General features: G+C 46.5%; 1 protein-coding gene and 1 long non-coding RNA gene across 2 annotated transcripts in view; both read left to right on the top strand.

The window, feature by feature from the left end:
* Positions 1-18222, top strand: part of LOC148129685 (uncharacterized) — a 68676-nt gene that overhangs the window by 27742 nt on the left and 22712 nt on the right. The window lies entirely within an intron of this gene.
* Positions 10754-13796, top strand: MEX3B (mex-3 RNA binding family member B). Its single transcript, XM_026677130.2, is given in 4 exon segments — positions 10754-11099; positions 12209-12775; positions 12778-13128; positions 13131-13796. Coding segments are annotated over 4 exon segments (1800 nt in total). The 5' UTR covers positions 10754-10864; the 3' UTR covers positions 13778-13796.

The following is an 18222-nucleotide window of genomic DNA, read 5'->3' as shown; positions in this document are numbered from 1 at the left end:
CAAAAGAAGGGAAAGGAGGAGAGGCGCTGCTAAAGAAAGCAAAGCTTGGCAGATTTAAGGAGCACAGCTTAGATGGATGCAGCTGTTCAAAGGGTGATTTCCAGTTAACATGGCACAACCGCTTCCCTCTTTCTGTAAACATTGTGGGTAGTGCCTCCAAGGTTGATTCCTTAAGAAGTGGGAAGGCAGTGACAAAACAGATTGGGCACTTTGGTTTATGTTTTGCAGAATAAACACGCACTCAAACTCAAGCCTCGTAAGAAGAGGGTTAGACGAAGAGAAAGGCTTGGTGCTGGTACCATTTGCAGTAGCCTCCAAGATGGATGGCCTTGGCTCTCTTGAAAAAGCTAAACAGGATTGAATTTGAATCTCACCAGCATTTGGAGGAGATATTGAACTTGTGCATTCTCAAGGCTGTAAACTAATTGGGAAGCTAAATCCTGGTGGAAAGCAGCAGCAAACTGATTCAAGAAACCATGTAGACATTAGTCATGAAGCCACCAGCAATTGAGCCCAACTTTTAGGAGACTTCTGATTATTATTTTTTAACTATCTGTCTATTCATATATTTATAAACCTTAAGATGTTACAATGTGAAAGATCTAAAAGCAAGAGATGTAAACAAAAACAAAATGGGAGAAGAGAAGATTGGGAGCCCAAGGTGAAGATGTTGGGAGAAATGGAAAATGATTCTTCCTAAACTCATACAAGAGAGTGAATTCCATGCAATCAAGGAAGACAGTAAATGTGAAGACATTCAAATACCACTCCTCTTGTTCTCCGTTATCACGGTTTTATATTGTGAAACAGTGCTGGATTACTTCATTTTGCCCTTGGAAAATCTCAAATTCAATCTCTGTACCAAAAGAGAAGAGAAGAAAGAAAGAAAGTGGAAGGAAGAAAGGAAGAGAAGGAAGGAAGGAAGGAAGGAAGGAAGGAAGGAAGGAAGGAAGGAAGGAAGGAAGGAAGATGAAGGAAGGAGGGATGATGAAGGAAGGAAGGAAGGAAGATGAAGGAAGGAAGGAAGGAAGGAAGGAAGGAAGGAAGGAAGGAAGCAATCCTATTTGATTGTCTTTAGCAGAAGACTTTTATAATTGAAAAGTCCAGATTATTAGATACTAGAGAGGAAATTCTGCCTGGTTAAGATAGAGCAATTCAGGATTCTTGATTGCTTTAGGATTGCAACTTCTGGAATAGAGATTTGCTCCATTGGTAACAACAGCAGGAAACTAAAATCCAAAATGTTGGGAACTGACTGACTGACTGACTGACTTGATTGATTGATTGATTTCATAAAGCTGGGTCAATTCTTATTAACCACCTAGACCAGGGGTGTCCAACCTTGGCAACTTTAAGACTTGTGGACTTCAACTCCCAGAATTCCTCAGCCAGCTGGCTGAGGAATTCTGGGAGTTGAAGTCCACAAGTCTTAAAGTTGCCAAGGTTGGACACCCCTGACCTAGACAGTTCTTCTCGATGATCTGTCCCTGATGTGGCCTTTTCAGATCTTCCAACAATGCCTCCATCATTACTGTGACTGAATCCATCCACCTTACTGCTGGTCATCCTCTTCTTCTCATTCCTTCCATTTTTCCAGCATTCTGGACTTTTCTAGGAATTGTATGTCTTGCTCCAATTGAAACTGATCAGTTGATCCTGTACCATGAGCATGCTGTCAACTCTTAAATGGCCACAAAAGTACAGAGAAGAGCAACCAGGATGATGAGGGTACTGGAAGCTAGGACATATGAAGAATGGTTTCAGGAATTGGGCATGGCTAGTCTAGGAAAGAGAAGGATCAGGGGAGATATGATAGCAGACTTCCAATATTTGAGGGGCTGCCACAGAGAGGAGAAGGGGGTTAAGCTATTTTCCAAGGCACCCAAAGGCCAGACAAGGAATAATGGATGGAAACTGAACAAGGAGAGATTCAATCTGGAAATAAGGAGAAACTTTCTGACAGTGAGAACAATCAACCAATGGAACAGAAGTTGCCTTCAGAAGTTGTGGGAGTGCCATCACTTGAGACTTTCAAAAGACTGGACTGCCATTTGTCAGAAATGGTGTAGGGTCTCCTGCTTGGGGGGGGGAGTTGGACTAGATGACCCACAAGGTCCCTTGCAACTATGTTAATCTGTAATCTGTAAACCACACTAATGGCTAATCCCATAAAAGGCTTGTCAACGAGGACCGACTTGCTCAGAAACACATTGGACCAACCAAGCCAAATTATTTTTATTGTTTGTGTTAAAACAGTTTTAAATTTTGCTAGCTGCCCTTGAAAGCTGCTCAGAGCAGAAAGCGGGGTGTAGAAATAGTTCTGGTTGTGGAGATGTCTTCCCATCTCTTTTAGACCCTAGGGTGCCCTACGGTAGGCTCTTACAAAATGATGCATTGAACTGCAAAAGTCTGCTCTCTTTCTTTTTTTTTGGTCTTCTAAGAATACTGGTTCCCAGAGCTGTTATTTGGAGATGCTATGCACGTTAGATTTGGAATGCAAAACTATGGGCAGCCACTAAATGGCAGCAAAACAGGCTTGTTTTTGCTGTGATCCAGGGGTCTTTCGGTTTGGTTGGTTGGTTTGCTTCAGAGGTGGTATTCAGCAGGTTCTGACCGGTTCTGGAGAACCGATAGCGGAAATTTTGAGTAGTTCGGAGAACCAGCAAATACCACCTCTGATTGGCCCCACCCCCATCTATTCTCTACCTCCCAAGTCCGAGTTGATTGGTTGGGTCTCCTTTTGTTGCCCTGCATAGGAGAATGGAGCTGGAAAGCAGGTTAGTGGGGTGGGGAGGGAATGGGGATTTTGCAGTATCCCCTGCCATGCCCACTAAACCACACCTACCAAGCCATACAACGCCTACCAAGCCATGCCACGCCCACCAAGCCACGCCCACAGAACTGGTAGTAAAAAAAATTTGAATCCTACCGCTGGTTTGCTTATTTTGGCAGTCTAAATGCAGTGTGCCTAGGTACAAGTTGCAGCCTTACTTTGCCTCTGGCCAACTCCTCATTTACTTACTATTTTACAGAAAAGAAAGCTGGATTGGGCCTGGAGGTTTGGTGGGCAACACCAGTGCCAACTGGTTCTATCTTGTGCTTGTGGGCACACCGGTGCCAACCGGTTCTATCTTGCCATCCTGTGATGGAAACCGAAGGAAGTCAATGCCTCAAAAGGCAGGAACTAGAAAGGAAACAAACCTGTGACACAACCCCAAGCCTATTTATACATTTTATATGGGCAAAGCCTGCGCTAAGCAGGATGCCATTGTGTAAAGCAGATTTAATTCTGCCTTACTCAAAAAATTTTCCTTGACCCCTGTGCTACAAGGTGAGGGGCGGGAGGGAAAACCAACATTTCTTCATGTGACCTAACCATAATTGGGGCCTACGTTTCCAGTAACACACTCAGCATTATAATTTATTTCTGGCTTTTCGTCTGAAGCCCAGATCATGCGAAATCTGTTCGTGTTTGTATTGCACGCCGAGCAGCCTGTCCTACTCTCTGCCAGACAATAAACAGGAAAGAAAGATCAGCACATGTAAAAGCTTGTTGGTACACTGTTGTTCGTTGCCATCTTGTCCTAGTTTCAGGGCAGTACGTGGGTTGTCCTCATGTTGTCATGGTGGATGCACACACACATACAAAATACATTCTGGACATACACAGAGTTTTCTTCAATAGTGCATTTCCTCATTAAAAACAGAGCTGTGATCATGCTAGCGAGCCAATCTGGGTGACTTTGTTGGGCACCATCCATACTGGTTTTGATAGCCAATCATCACAGGCTACCATAAAAAAATTGCATCATGCAAATGCACAACTATAAAAACAAATATGGATAACAACAAATATGGATAAAAACAAATATGGTAAACAGTATCGATCTGATTGTGGAGAAGACGATGATATACCAACCTACGTTCTGCTGAAAAGAATGTCTAATTCTTGAGTGGCAGTTTCAGGATTAATCTACTTTCTTTTCACAATGGAATACAGAATAATAGAGTTGGAAGGGACCTGGGAGATCTTCTAGTCCAACCCCTACTCGAGCAGGATATCCAATACTATTCAAGACAAATGGCTATCCGGTTCCCTTCTTTAAAAAATCTCCAGTGATGGAGCACCCACAACTTTCAGAGGCAAGCTGTTCCACTGTTTAATTAGTCCCACTATCAGAAAATTTCTCTTTAATTCTAGGTTGGATTTATCTTTGATATGTTTCCATCCATTACTTCTTCCGTCTTTAACTTAATCAGGGCTCAATTTGTCTCAAGAAGTATCAACATCTGGCTATCCTTGTCCAGAGTTGGAAGCTAAGCAGGTTTGGTCTTGGTTAGTACTTTGGGTGGGAGACTTCAAGGAAATATTAGATCTGCAAGGCAGCTAAGGTAAATATGTACATATGTGCTAGTAGTTTCCAGCTCTAAGGGGTGGTGCTCATCTCCCTTACAAAGCTGAAGAGGCAGCGCTGTCCCAAGACATCTCCATGGTCATGTGGGCAGCATGACTAAATGCCAAAGACCAAAGTGGTCCCTATTTTTCTACTTGCATTTTTTACATGCTTTCGAACTGCTAGGTTGGCAGAAGCTGGGACAAGTAACGGGAGCTCACTCCATTACACAGTGCTAGGGATTCGAACTGCTGATCTTTCTGATCGACAAGCTCAGCATCTTAGCCACTGAGCCACCGCATCCCCACTTTCTTTTCTAATGTCCCAGTCTGCAAACTAGACTGCAACATTAGAAAAGAAAAATAATCCAAGAAGAATTTGGACTACAACGCAGTCCTTTCAGCTGTTCCAAGAAGGCTCCGCACCCATTTGCACTACTCGGGTGACCCTGAGGACACAGATAAACCTCCAAGTGGCCTCAACAACCTTCTAAGAGAATGCAAATAACCAGCTGCTTGCAAGGAATATAAATCCTTCCATTCCCCACCATCCAGAAGCTTCTTGGATGAGAAGCGAAACGTCTTCAAAGAAAAACCAGAAAGTCCAATTGTCTCCTGAAAAAACACCTTTGAGACAACCATGACCTGGATTAGGCTATAATGCAGGAGTCCCGAAACCTTGATCAGCAGATCAACACAGAATCTGGGCTGTACAAGCAAGCAAAAACCAATCCGTGCAGGCATTGTGTGAAACCAGCCCCCCTCAATCCATGGAAAAACCGGTCTCCACGGAAACAGTCCCTGGTGCCCAGAAGGTTTTTTGCGCGGGGGGCACTGCTATAATGGAAAAGAAAACTGCATGTATTTGTCCCCAACACGTCCAGGAGTTTGGCTTGACTTTAGAATAGCAGCCAGATTTGGGATTCAGAAATCCAAATAACAGCCCATAATATTCTCCAGCTATTTCTTGAGATCTTGTCACCTGGAATTCCGTAGCCCAAAATTTGTATTATACATAGAACAAAGGGCAATACTTTTATTTGCACAGCTCTAATCTACAGATTAGCCATGCACACTTTAGCCTAGTGTCCTGTGCAAACTCAGCCTGTGTGGTCCATTTTACAGTTCAGTATGTCATAAACTCCCAGAAAATTGGTTTAATTGGGTATACATCGTGGTTCACTAGCTTAAATGGAAGAGTTAAAATAAACATATCTCAAATCCTTGCCTTGGAAAACAATGGGATTAAGAGTGCTTAACTTTGGTTAGATTACATCCACTTTATAGCAGAGAGAGAAAGAGTGGGTTCCCAAAAGGAAAAGCAACCAGTCAAAGTCTTTTAAGTTATGTGCTTGATTATGAATGCATAGCAAGTTACACAATTGGCTTTTCAAAAGTCAATTTCAGGAAATTGTGTGAAACAAGCTGGAAAATTGACTGGGTAATACAAGAAAAACACATTGCATTGTCCCCCTCCCCCAATCCACCTAACATGGGAGAGAGGGGAAGCAACTGTCCCCAAAGAAGGATAGTATTGAACATCCATTTAAAAAGGCATCTACATGATAAAGATGATTGTATTTTTAAACATTAGCTAGGATTTCAGGGCTGCTAAGGGCTTTTATCATCCCTTTTATGTGGACTCCAATTTATCTGTGGTAGGAAGCATCTGAGAGACAAACATTTCCTTTTAGGACTTGAAATGTATGTGTCAGGGTTCCAGGGATTGCCCTAATTAAATCGTGAGCCTCAGCTGTTTCCCCCTCCCCCCCCTGGGTGTGTCATAAATCAGATTCTCCAATGAAGCAAGTTCAGAGGATGGGCATCATCAATCACGTTCTCCAATGAAGGACCTGTTGGAAGAAATATCCTTCTGGGTTCAGTTCCAAGTGGGGAAAAAGACACTGGAAACATGGAGGCTGTTTGGAAGGTTTAATGGTGGACAGGACCACATGGCCTGGAGCCCCGGAGTGAAAAGGAAGGATGCTTCACATGCTTCAAGGTGAAGGAAGAGATCAAGAAAAGGGATGAGATGCTGAGAGTGCCTTGGTTTAACCTTTATAACCTTTGTTGGGATTTGAATTGAAGCTTGTTTTTAATTGGTTGTCAGACTCCCATGAGGCCACGCAGGAGCAACTCTGTAGGCTGTCCTGAGTTGCAGGCTTGGTTGAGCCTTGCTGGATGATGATGCACTGAAAGGGCTTTTGAGCAATTGCTATAGCTTTACCGGAAGATCTTTGTTATGTAGTATTCTGGCCCAGGCCTTAATGGCCCACCCATTAACAAAGGTGGGGTGAGCTTCTACTTCTGAGGTGAGTTTCTACTCTTTTTTAGAGGAAATATTCTGCCTTTTTAATATTTCCCAGGATATTTCAGTTTTCTAGAGGAGGGGTGGGTGCTAACTTCCTACAGACCAATGAAGGATTTTCAGGGGCAGAAGATCCAGTAGCTTAGCTACAATCTTTATGAGATAAGCATGGAATGTACTTTTGGTTTTAAACTGCCGTTCTGCTCCTTCAGATTTCCACCCACCCACCCCCTTGTTTATGGCAACTTGAAACCAGGCATAGGAATGTTTTATGAGTTGATAGCATGTCTGAACAGGAGGTGACATCATGATGATGATGATGTGATGGTGATTGTTATTGTTATCATTGGTGGGGGGTGCGATGGCTCAGTGGTCAAGGATACTGAGCTTGTCAGATTGAAAACTGACAGCCCAGGTTTGAGACCTGAGCATTGTGCGGGGGTGAGCGCCTGTTCCTTGCTCCGGCTCCTGCCCATCTATAGCAGTTTGAAAGAATGCAAATGAGAGTAGATAATGGGTACCACTTTGGTGGGAAAGTAACAGCATTGCATGCACCTTGGCATATAGTCATGCTGGCCACATGACCATGGAAATTCTTTGGACAATTCTGGCTCCCTTGGGCTACGAAACAGAGATGAGCACCAGCCCTGGAGTTGGACACGACTGGACAGGGGAAACTTGTATGATTATTAGGTGGATGATTGATGCTTCTTTTTCATTCTATAGCAAATCCATTCCATTTTTAAGGTTTGACTGAAAAAACTGCAGTTCTGAGAAGCACAGATTTGTTCACCTTGTTTCACCACGTGTATTTTTATCTATTTCCCTGCCTTTGTTACTTTTACAAACAAGGCAGCAGAATGTATGCAGCACACACCTTCCTCCTCCTATTTTCCACACAACAAACCTGTGAGTTGTGTTGGGCTGAGGGATGGGACCCAAAGTCAGCGTGAGATGATCAAAAACAAGGGACTTCAAACTTGGCAAGTTTTAAGACTTGTGGACTTCAACTCCCAGAATTCCTGAGCTAACATGACTGGAGAAGGAATTCTGGGAGTTGAAGTCCACAGTCTTAAAGCCCTCGAGTTTGAAGACCCCCCTCTGATCAAGACAATCAACTCAGTGACACAACCTGATCGCAGTCATTCTCCTCAAAGGAAACAGAGAAGGAAGCACCTTTCTTAGCAAGTCGCCCATTGGCCCTGATGATGTTACCTAGTCGGGTCATGAGAGATCTGCAACAAAAAGCACCAAGCTCAGAGAGCACCAAGGACCCCACGGCTCCACCCCGAGCTACGATTTTTTTTTTTTTATCCCACTGACTGACGCTTTGGCTCCCCGGCCAAATCGGGGAGTTGTTGAGTTGTTACTTTGGGTAGGCTGGCGCCTCCTTCCTTTTCTGCAGGGAAGGACTTCCATTCTTTCTCGGCTGCTGCTTTTTTTTTTTTTTTTCTCGCAACGATCCTAAGTTTGCTTGGCATTGTTGTTCCCCCTCGGGCGAGTCGCCCGTGGCTTTGTTTTACAGACCGGGCCGGGAATCCGCGCCCAAGAAAAGCGGAGAAAGAAAGGTGCGCAATTGCCAAAGTACCGCAAACAGAGCCTCGTTATTTATTCCAAAATAATAATAATAATAATAATAATAATAATAATAATAATAATAATAATAATAATAATAATAATAATAATAATAATAATAATAATAATAATAATAATAATAATAATAATAATAATAATACTGGGCAACCGCTCCCCGCCCATCGACTTCTTTGTCTCCGCCGAAGTAGAAAGCCTCTCCAAAGGGCCGCCCCTTTTTCCTCTGTCCGAAGACGACTCCTCCACCACCGCCTCTCTCTCTCTCTCTCTCTCTCTCTCTCGCCCCCCAGCCCAAAGTGCACGTGGCTCCTCGAGGCGGAGTGACCCCCCACCTAGACCGGAGGAAGACGCCACGCCTCCCTGGGGGTGGGGGGAGACTTCGACTTGAATGGGAAGGAGCGCGCAATCCTTCCAGACCCGTGCGTAATTCAAACTGCAGGAGCTGCCAGGCGCAAAGCACGCATGTCCAAAGTCAGTGGCAGTGGGAAGAGGGGAGGGGGCAAGCGCCTTATTCGGACCCAGACCCGGGGATGGCAGTGAAGATGCCAATAAGGGAAACCTTTCTCCCAGTTATGGTTAATTCGTGGCTTCTTCGAACGGCACTGAGTCCTCCCTTTTGTTATTTATTTTATTTTATTTTATTTATTTATTTATTTAGTCAAGCGATTATAAGATCTTTATAAATTTATAAGATTATAAAATCCTTGTTGGCATCTTCGACTGCTTCTCGGGGAGGAATGGCGTGTGTGCGCCTCGCCAAACGGAGAAGCTGTTCGCGCGTTGGCCAAGCGCCTCTCGGCTTCTCTGCCAAGCCGCCTTTTTGGCGATCCGTGCGTTACGCGTGCAACGGAGGTGAGAAATGACACGGACGGACACAACAGACGCGCATGCTTGCGTGCCCAGCCTGGTGTTTTATTTATGGTACTGCAGCCGAAGTAGTGTTGTTGTGGTGGTGGTTGCTTTTGAACAAAAGAGGATGAAAAGAATGGAAAGGAAGAAGGCGTGTCTGCCTCAGAAGGGCACCACGCCTCTCTGACCTGCAATCCTTGGGCCAATTCTGCCCGGAGCCGAAAAAGACGCGCAGGGAGTACACGATCCTACCCATTCTCTCCTCCACCTCCATCCCCCGCGTGCACGGGGTTAGGGAAGCGATCCTAAAGCGCGTAATCAAGAGGTTTGAAAAGTCCCCAGCGCCGAGAGCTCTCCTCCCCCTTTCAAAGCCTGCAAAGGATCCGGTGGGTCGGGCTGGGCAGCGCATGTCACCTTTCCCCCCGCACGCGGCAACTTTGACACCTGGCTCGCGTCCCACCCACCCCTCCTCTCCCTCGAATTGTCCCCCCCACTCCGACTTTCAAAGCGCAACCCCGGCTTGTCCCAGCCGCCGGTCCGATGCTGGGAGAGGCTTGCCTTCCTTTGCTGCTGCGTGTTGCCAACGCCGTTCCCACCATTTGGGGAGAGGCGCGTGGGCGCTTTCAGAAGGGAGGTTTAGGGTAGGCAACGGTGCTCACCCCTCCGCGTCCAACCAGTTTGGGGAAGCGGGAAAGGCCCTGCCCCTCCCTGCGCCGCGCAAACCGGGTACGGCTGATGCCGAAGTGTCATAAAAGCAGCAGGAGCCGCGCTCCAACGCCCCGTTTTCGTCCGAATTTAGACAACAAAGGAGAGTAGCTTTTTCTCCCAGGGGCGGGGCGGGCAGCCTGGCGCCGCCCCTTCAGTTCTGGATTCCGCCAATGGCTCGGCGGAGCGGTCATAGCTTGCGCGGGCGCATTCCGTCCCTCCCCGCCTCCCCCTGTCGTCGTCCCCCCTATCGGCTCTGGGACGCTTACTCTGCGGCGGCTCTGATTTTTTCCTCCCCCCTCCGCCTCCCCGTTTTTCCCCTCCCCGCGTTGTCTGGCTGCAGCAGAGGCTCAGACAGAAGAAAGGAGGAGGAAGAGGAGGGGGAGGAGAAGGAAGAGGGGGAGAAAGAAAATCGCTGAGTGGAGGCTGGGAGGGGCCCCTTAAAGAAACGGTGCCATCGCCTGGCATTGTGGCCAGCGAAAGAACTCAAGGGGGAGGAAGAAAGCATCGCTGCGCTTCCCTCCATTCTCTGCACGCCACCCCCACTCCCCCACCGGCTGGCCAGGAGAGAGGGGGAAAAGCTTGGGGGAAATCGCACGGGGGGGTGTTTTTTCTTGGAAAGCGTCTTATAAACCGGATTGCATTTGGAAAAAAAGAAAAGAAAAAGGAGGCGATATTTTTAAGGCACAAGGAAACTACAGTCGGGGAGGGGGAAGAAAAGAAAAGAAAAGAAAAGAGGAAAAAAACTCGGAGATTTCGGGGGAGGCTGCTTTGCAATCTTAAACCAGCGTCCAGGATTTGCTATCCAAAGCAAGCGCTCGCGCGCCGCCGGTTTCTTTCCGCCGCTGCTGAACTGGCCATCTGCCTTCTTCTCTTCTTCCTTTGTGTCTGATTTTTTTGGGGGGTTGCTTCTTTTCCTCCCTTCCTCCCTCCCCCCTCCCCCCCGCGCCCCCGGTTCGAGAGCAGAAGGGAAAGGAAGAGTAGGGCTTGATCCCCATACATTCTCAACCGGGACCATGCCCAGTTCGTTGTTTGCGGACATGGAGCGGCATGGGGGCGGCGGAGGAGGAGAGACCCTGGATGACCAAAGAGCTCTTCAGATCGCCCTGGACCAACTCTCCCTCCTCGGCTTGGACAGCGACGAGACGGGCTCCTTTTACGAGAACGAGCCGCGCAAAAAGAGCGTGAACATGACCGAATGCGTCCCGGTGCCCAGCTCGGAACACGTCGCCGAGATCGTGGGCAGGCAAGGTGGGCTGTGCGGCTTGCTTTCTTTATTTGGGGATGGGTGGGAAAGGGGGGTTGTCGGTCCGAGCATCCGTGGGGCCGGGGAGGGAAGGAAGTGGGGAGAGTTTAGCTGCAAAGTCTTCCCACCGTCACCCGCCCAGGTGGCTGGGCTTGGCCGAGAGTGGGTTTGAGTGGGGAGCTGTCCCCCGTGGCAAGAAGGGAAGGAGGGGAAGGAAGGAAAGAAAGGAGGGAAGGAAGGAAGGAGGAAAAGAAAGGAAGGAAGGAAACAAAGGAGGGAGGGAAGGAGGAAAGGAAAGGAAGGAAGGAAGGCTCGGTTTGGTGGGCACCCACCTGGGCGCCGAGTCGCAACGCCCCCTTTCCCGCGGCTTAGACAAAGAAAGTGCAGAAATGTGGCGGAGGCAATTGGCAGCCAGATGTGCCTCTTCGGCTCTTAAAATCAATTGCACGGGGCGGGGAGGGGGAGAGAAACGGGACGCTCCACCCAGCTCGTGGGCTGCTATTGTTGTTATTCGGCTCTCGGACACGCAGGGGTGTTCCTTCCGCGAGCAACGGGGATGCAACCGCGGGAGCTCGGAGCGCACATCCGCATTATACCCACGGGTTGCCTGCGAAGGAGTTGGGGCGACTTCTACTTGCGTCTCTCGGCATTTGTTTGCTTGTTCGGTATTTTTTTGGGGGTGAGCGGGCTACGTGCGCTCAGCTGGCTCCCTTCGGGGCTGTCCGCGGACCGGCTTTGCGGACTCGGCTCGCTCGGCGTTGCTGGGGAAGAGATGGAGCTGGAAGCGGGGGGAGAGGGTTGCCTTGTTGGTGATCTCTTCCTTTTTTTTTTCTTCCGCCGAAGCGCCCGCTGGTGGCCAATGGGAATCAGCGGCAGCGGCCAGGCGGAGAGAGGGGCGGGTGTCCCTGGGGCTGATTTTCCTCGTTATTGGCACTCTGGTGTCACTACGGGAGGGGGCATCAGAGGGACAATAGCTTGGCCGGGTGACAGGTTGCCTCGTCCTCCCTCTCCGCGCGTTGCCCCCGAGAAATGGAGGTGTAACCGGCTCTTCCCCCCCCCCCCAACTCCGTCCTCCCCCACTCCTCCTCCGCCGCCACCCTCTTCTCCTCTCCAGGTTGCAAAATCAAAGCGCTGCGGGCCAAAACCAACACCTACATCAAGACGCCGGTGCGGGGCGAGGAGCCGCTCTTCGTGGTGACGGGCAGGAAGGAAGACGTCGCCATGGCCCGGCGGGAGATCATCTCGGCGGCGGAGCACTTCTCCATGATCCGCGCCTCCCGCAACAAAAGCACCGTCTTGAACGGCTCGGTGCCCAGCCCGCCCAACCTGCCGGGCCAAACCACCATCCAGGTGCGGGTGCCTTACCGCGTGGTGGGCTTGGTGGTGGGCCCCAAAGGAGCCACCATCAAGCGCATCCAGCAGCAAACGCACACCTACATCGTCACGCCCAGCCGGGACAAGGAGCCGGTCTTCGAAGTGACGGGCATGCCGGAGAACGTGGACCGCGCCCGGGAAGAGATCGAGGCGCACATCGCCATGCGGACCGGCGGCTTGATCGAACTGATCGACGACAACGATTTCCACGCCAACGGCACCGACGTGGGCTTCGAGCTGGGCGGAGGGGGCGCGGGCAGCCTCTGGAGCAAGCCCACGCCGCCCCCTCCGCCTCCCCCTCCTCCTCCTCTTCCTCTTCCTCCTCCTCCTCCTCCTCCTCCAGCAGCATCACCCCGACGCCCGCCCGCAAGCCTTTCTGCAGCTACCGCAACGACAGCTCCAGCTCGCTGGGCAGCGCTTCCACCGACTCCTACTTCGGCGGCAGCGCCCGCTTGGCCGATTACAGCCCGCCCAGCCCGGCCGCCTTGGGCTTCCCGCCCAACGGCAACGCCGCCACCGCCGCCCCCAGCAGCAGCAGCAGCACCACCAACGGCTACGGCGTCTACGGGAGCCCCGCGGAAGGCGGCGACGGCTGCCCCGCCGAGCTGCCGCCGCCGCCGCCTTTCGATTCCCCGCCGGGCTTCGACCTGGCGCCGGCTCCCCTCCGCAGCTGCTGTGGTCGCAGTACGAGCGCGCCCACCTGGCTTCCTCGCCCGCCGCCTTTCCCGGCTCGCCGGCGGCTCCCCCCGCCAACCTGGCCTTGTTGGTGAGCGGCGGGCAGCAGAGGCGGGGCGTCCCGCAGGCCCCGCCCCCGACGCGCCTGTCCCCGCCCCTCCACTCCGCTGCTGGGGGCGGGGCGCTGGCAGGCCCCGAGCAGCACCCGTTGGCGCGGCGGGTGCGCAGCGATCCGGGCGGCCGCTTCTTAGCCGTCGCCGCTGCCGCCGCCGCCGCCGCTTCCTGCTGCTCCTCGTCCTCCTCCTCGTCCTCCTCTTCGTCGTCCTCTTGCTCCTACCCGCTCTACGCCAACGGGCTGGGCTGCCACTTGCCCGGCTTGCCCTCCGACTGCTCGCCGCCGCCGCCTTCCTCCTCCAGCTCGTCCTCCAGCTCGTCCTGCTCCTCGTCCGGGCTGCGTCGGAAAGGCAGCCGCGACTGCTCGGTTTGCTTCGAGAGCGAGGTCATCGCGGCGCTCGTGCCCTGCGGCCACAACCTCTTCTGCATGGAGTGTGCCAACCGCATCTGCGAGAGGAACGAGCCCCAGTGCCCGGTCTGCCACAGCGCCGTCACTCAAGCCATCCGCATCTTTTCCTAAAAAAACAAAAAACCAAAAACCCCACACCCGGACGGACGTCCGGACGATTTGCCCTGAGGACCGGTCGGTATTGGAGCAGGATCTCGGAGTGGCAGAAAGGAGAACCTGGCATTTTTAAGGTGGCGATGATTATATCTCATCTCATCTATCTCTATGTATGTATGTATGTATACCTGGATGTACATATACAGGGGTGGGGTAGTCCTTGACTTACGACTGCAACCTTTCCTGTGGCTAAACAGAAAGATTTCCAAAGCTCATCCACTTTTGCGACCTTCCTTGCCACCATTGTTAAGTGAATCTGGCTTTCCCCCACTGACTTTGCTTGTCAGAAGGTCGCAAAAGGGGATCACGTGACCCCTGGGACGCAGCGATGGTCATAAGTACGGACCAGTTGCCAAGCACCTGGATTTTGGACCATCGGGATGCTGCTGCAACTGTGAAAAATGATCATAAGTCTCAAAATGAACTGTTGTAAGTTGAGGAAGATATATATATATATATATAAATATGTAGATATGTATATATGTATATGTATATTCAGTCTCTTGCCATTGAGGGTACAAGTAGCCTAGAATGGGTTGGAGGGAGGTATTTGTAACATCTGGTGCATGCTATTTATATTGAAGAATGACATTCTAGTAATAGAATAGTTTTAACACTTATGGCCAAGCTTCCAAACATATTCTCTCTTTCTCTCTTAAAAGTAGGAAATGCATATGGATTATGATGGTGTTTGAAACAGTTAGCATAATGTGTTGGTAGTTGCTAGATTGCTATTGAGATATATAAATCTATGGATGGATTATTTCCTTTGAATGTTCCTTGAAAGGGCAATTTTTTTTCCTGTGAAAGTAATAATAATAATAATAATAATACTTCTGATAACTGCAGCTTTATCAAAGAAAAAAGAAGAAAAAAGGAAAATGTAACATATCTCTCTTATACATATATATATATATATATATATAAATACAAATAATTAAATATATATATATATATAAAATGTTTAAAGGTTTTAAAAGATAAATTGCATTAATACAGATTGAAGTATTTTATTCTTTTTGACTTGAAAAATTATATTTCATATTGCAAAGATGTTTACAAGTATTTTAATTTAAGTTCAGTGAACTTTTTTGTAGCTGGGTTAAATCTTTTTTATTTTTAGTATGGCCTTATGGCAAAAAAACACTGTATTATTTTGCTATCACACAATTGTGAATGGAATTACAAAATCATAAATGTGTAATACTTTGAACAGTATTCTGTTGGGATGGAGATTTTTTATAGGTTCAGAAAAAAAATCTTTTAAATCTGCTTCACCCAGCATATTTTCTATTCAGTGATATGGAGCATATTTTATTCTATATTATTACAAAAAAAAAATCAAAGCGTTTAAGCAAATGTCAACAGAAACTGTTGATGCTTTCTAACATTTGTATAAATAGAATTCAATGGAAATTACAAAAATTCTGTTGCACCACTATAGTTTAGTATTTCTATTTTAATACATTTGTTTACCACTTGTTTCTGTATATGTAGGTGATGTTAAATGTACTTTACTGAGCAAAGTTTAAAAACAAAGTATATTTTATTTTATAAAGGGCCTTTAACCTCATGGTCAAATACTAATATTATATTTGCTGAGACAAGATTTGAAATTGTATCAAGAGTTTTATTTTTCTGACATTTAAAGTTCTACATAATAAAGGCAAAACTTAAGTAATGGTGCTACTTCATGTTTTTTTAAGTATTTCTATATAAATAAAATATTACTGAAAATATTACTTGTGTTTTGAGTAGATTTTGGTGTGTTCTTTTACTGAGTTTTGGATTTCCACAGAAGGAATGGGGAAAATACAATGTTTCTTTAATAGCATGTTATTATTTGAAAAGAGGTGTTGTGGATGGATTGGATACTTAGTAAATAGTAAAAAAAGAAACTTCAATTGTAATAATTGAGTTCCATGCTTTTCAAAGAAATTGCCTTGCAAAATTGTATCCTTTTTTTGTGCTGCAGATTTGTAAGTTAATAGTACCTTCTGATTGTGTAAAATGGCCTGTTACACAGCATATATATGGGGGGTGGGGGCTGGACTAGAAGACCTCCAAGGTCCCTTGCAACCAGTGGTGGGATTCAAATTTTTTTACTACCGGTTCTGTGGGCGTGGCTTGGTGGGTGTGGCAGGGGAAGGATACTGCAAAAATCTCCAGTCAGAGGTGGTATTTGCCGGTTCTCTGAACTACTCAAAATTTCTGCTACCTGTTCTCCAGAACTGGTTGGAACCTGCTGAATATCCACCTCTGCTTGCAACTCTGTAATTGCTTTTAGACTGAAGGCAAAGCCAGACTTGTCACGTTTGTGGTGTATGGATAGGTAGATAGGTAGATAATAGATATTAGATAGATATTAGATAGATAGATATTAGATAGATAAATAGATAGATAAATAGATAACAGATGATAGATAAATAGATAATAGATAAATAGACAATAGATAAATAAATAGATAATAAATAAATAATAGATAATAGATAGATAAATAAATATAAATAGATAATAAATAAATAGATAATAGATGATATAGATAGATAGATAAATAGATAATAGATGATAGATAAATAGATAATAGATGATAGATAAATAGATAATAGATGATAGATAAATAGATAATAGATAAATAGATAATAAATAAATAGATAGATAATAGATGATAGATAAATAGATAATAGATAGATAAATAGATAATAGATAAATAGATACTAGTTAAATAAATAGATACTAGTTAAATAAATAGATAATAGATAGATAATAAATAGATAATAAATAAATAGATAATAGATGAGATAGATAGATGAGATAGATAGATAGATAGATAGATAGATAGATAGATAGATAGATAGATAGCTTGGTAGACAGACCACAAACATCACAACGTCTGGCTTTGCCTAGACTAGTCTAAAAGCAATAACAGAGTTGGAAGGGACCTTGGAGGTCTTCTAGTCCAACCCCACAACTCGAGCAGGAGACCCTGGCCTATACCATTTGGGACTGTCCAATCTTTTCTTGAATATTGATCAGTCCTTAGGGAGCAGCCAAACCCTTTTTTGTAGGGAATATGAAAACTAAAGGGGTGGCAGTCACTTTACGTGGGTAGTGGATTGTGTTAATCTGAAAAATAACCACCAAGCAAGTACCAGTAAGTAATTGGAAAGATGCAAAGGAATATTGGTGTTGAGGGTTAGAAATTGGGACCCAACCTATCTTTCTTTAAGGATTCCTTCAAACTACCTCCTGCTTGTTTCCAAGCATTTCGTTTTCTTCTGCTGGAACAAGAGCAACCTACATTTTGAATGTATCCAGTCTATTTCTTTACCTTTGTGTTGTAAATATTGGATGTGGTGTGGGTGGTGTAATCAGTAATGTTTGTATACTTCTTTCCCCAGGCTGCATTCCTGTACGGAAACTCTGGGCTGCCTGCAGCTTTTAAATCCTGCCTTCACTGATCAGGATCAGTGAAGTGGGCTTGGCCTTGTGAACTTTGCTACAACTGTGTGAGTGTCGAAAGTCTCACAGGCAGCTGTGCAAGGAGAAGACATGTATGACACATATCTAAAGATGGATCTTTGTTTAAAAATTTAAAATCTGCCATGTACTTAAAACACAGTTTGTTTGGTGTTGAGGCATTGTGTGAACTTTGCCACAGAGATTTACAAGCAGTGCTTTGTGGCTTAGCCTGTTGGCCCAACCCAGCCACAGATGGTCTGTTCTTATTATAAACCATAGTTTATTCTACAAATCTAACCACAGTCTAATCTTTCATAGGGCCAAGGATTAGAATTGGCCGTCTCTTGATAGTGGTGGTGGAGTGCCATCTGGATATTTCCATTTCAGTCATTGTGAACTTAATTCATAGCCAAAAAATTGATTTAGTAACTGCTGCTGAATACATCATAAAGGTTGAAATATGTGGCACCAATAAAGCAGAATATTTGTAGCTCAGGGTTGAAATGGTCTTTGGTGCTCTCTGAGCTTGCTCGTTTTCTAACATGACGTTACCTAGTTAGAGTAATGAAACGTCTACAAGAAAACAAGTGAGCTCAGAGAGCACCAAGGATGAAACAGGTGTGACCACATTAAAAGATAACGTACTTCAAATTGCATTTATCTTTGCTAGTTTTCCAACCTGGGTTGATAGGAACGGTAGCAGTTTTAATCTACCAGGCCTGTTAAAAATGGTTTAATCATGAGTCAAGATAAATCTGGGTCTGTTATTTTCAAAGCAGTTACAATAACTACAATTTATCATTTTAAAGGCATAAATAATGACATTCCCTCCCTTTATCAACACAGCAATCTTGTAAATAAGGTTGGGTTGAGAGACCAGCTTAAACCCAGCTGAGGGACATTGGTAGCTCCAACTCTGAAGCTGTAGGGTTGAAAAT

This window comes from Notechis scutatus, chromosome 11, assembly GCF_049901735.1.
Source record: "Notechis scutatus isolate UNSWTSFEM ecotype Mainland chromosome 11, rNotScu1.2, whole genome shotgun sequence".
Taxonomy (NCBI): Eukaryota; Metazoa; Chordata; class Lepidosauria; order Squamata; family Elapidae; genus Notechis; species Notechis scutatus.
The sequence above is the reverse complement of the archived record's forward strand: the minus strand, read 5'-3'. Positions and strand labels throughout refer to the sequence as shown.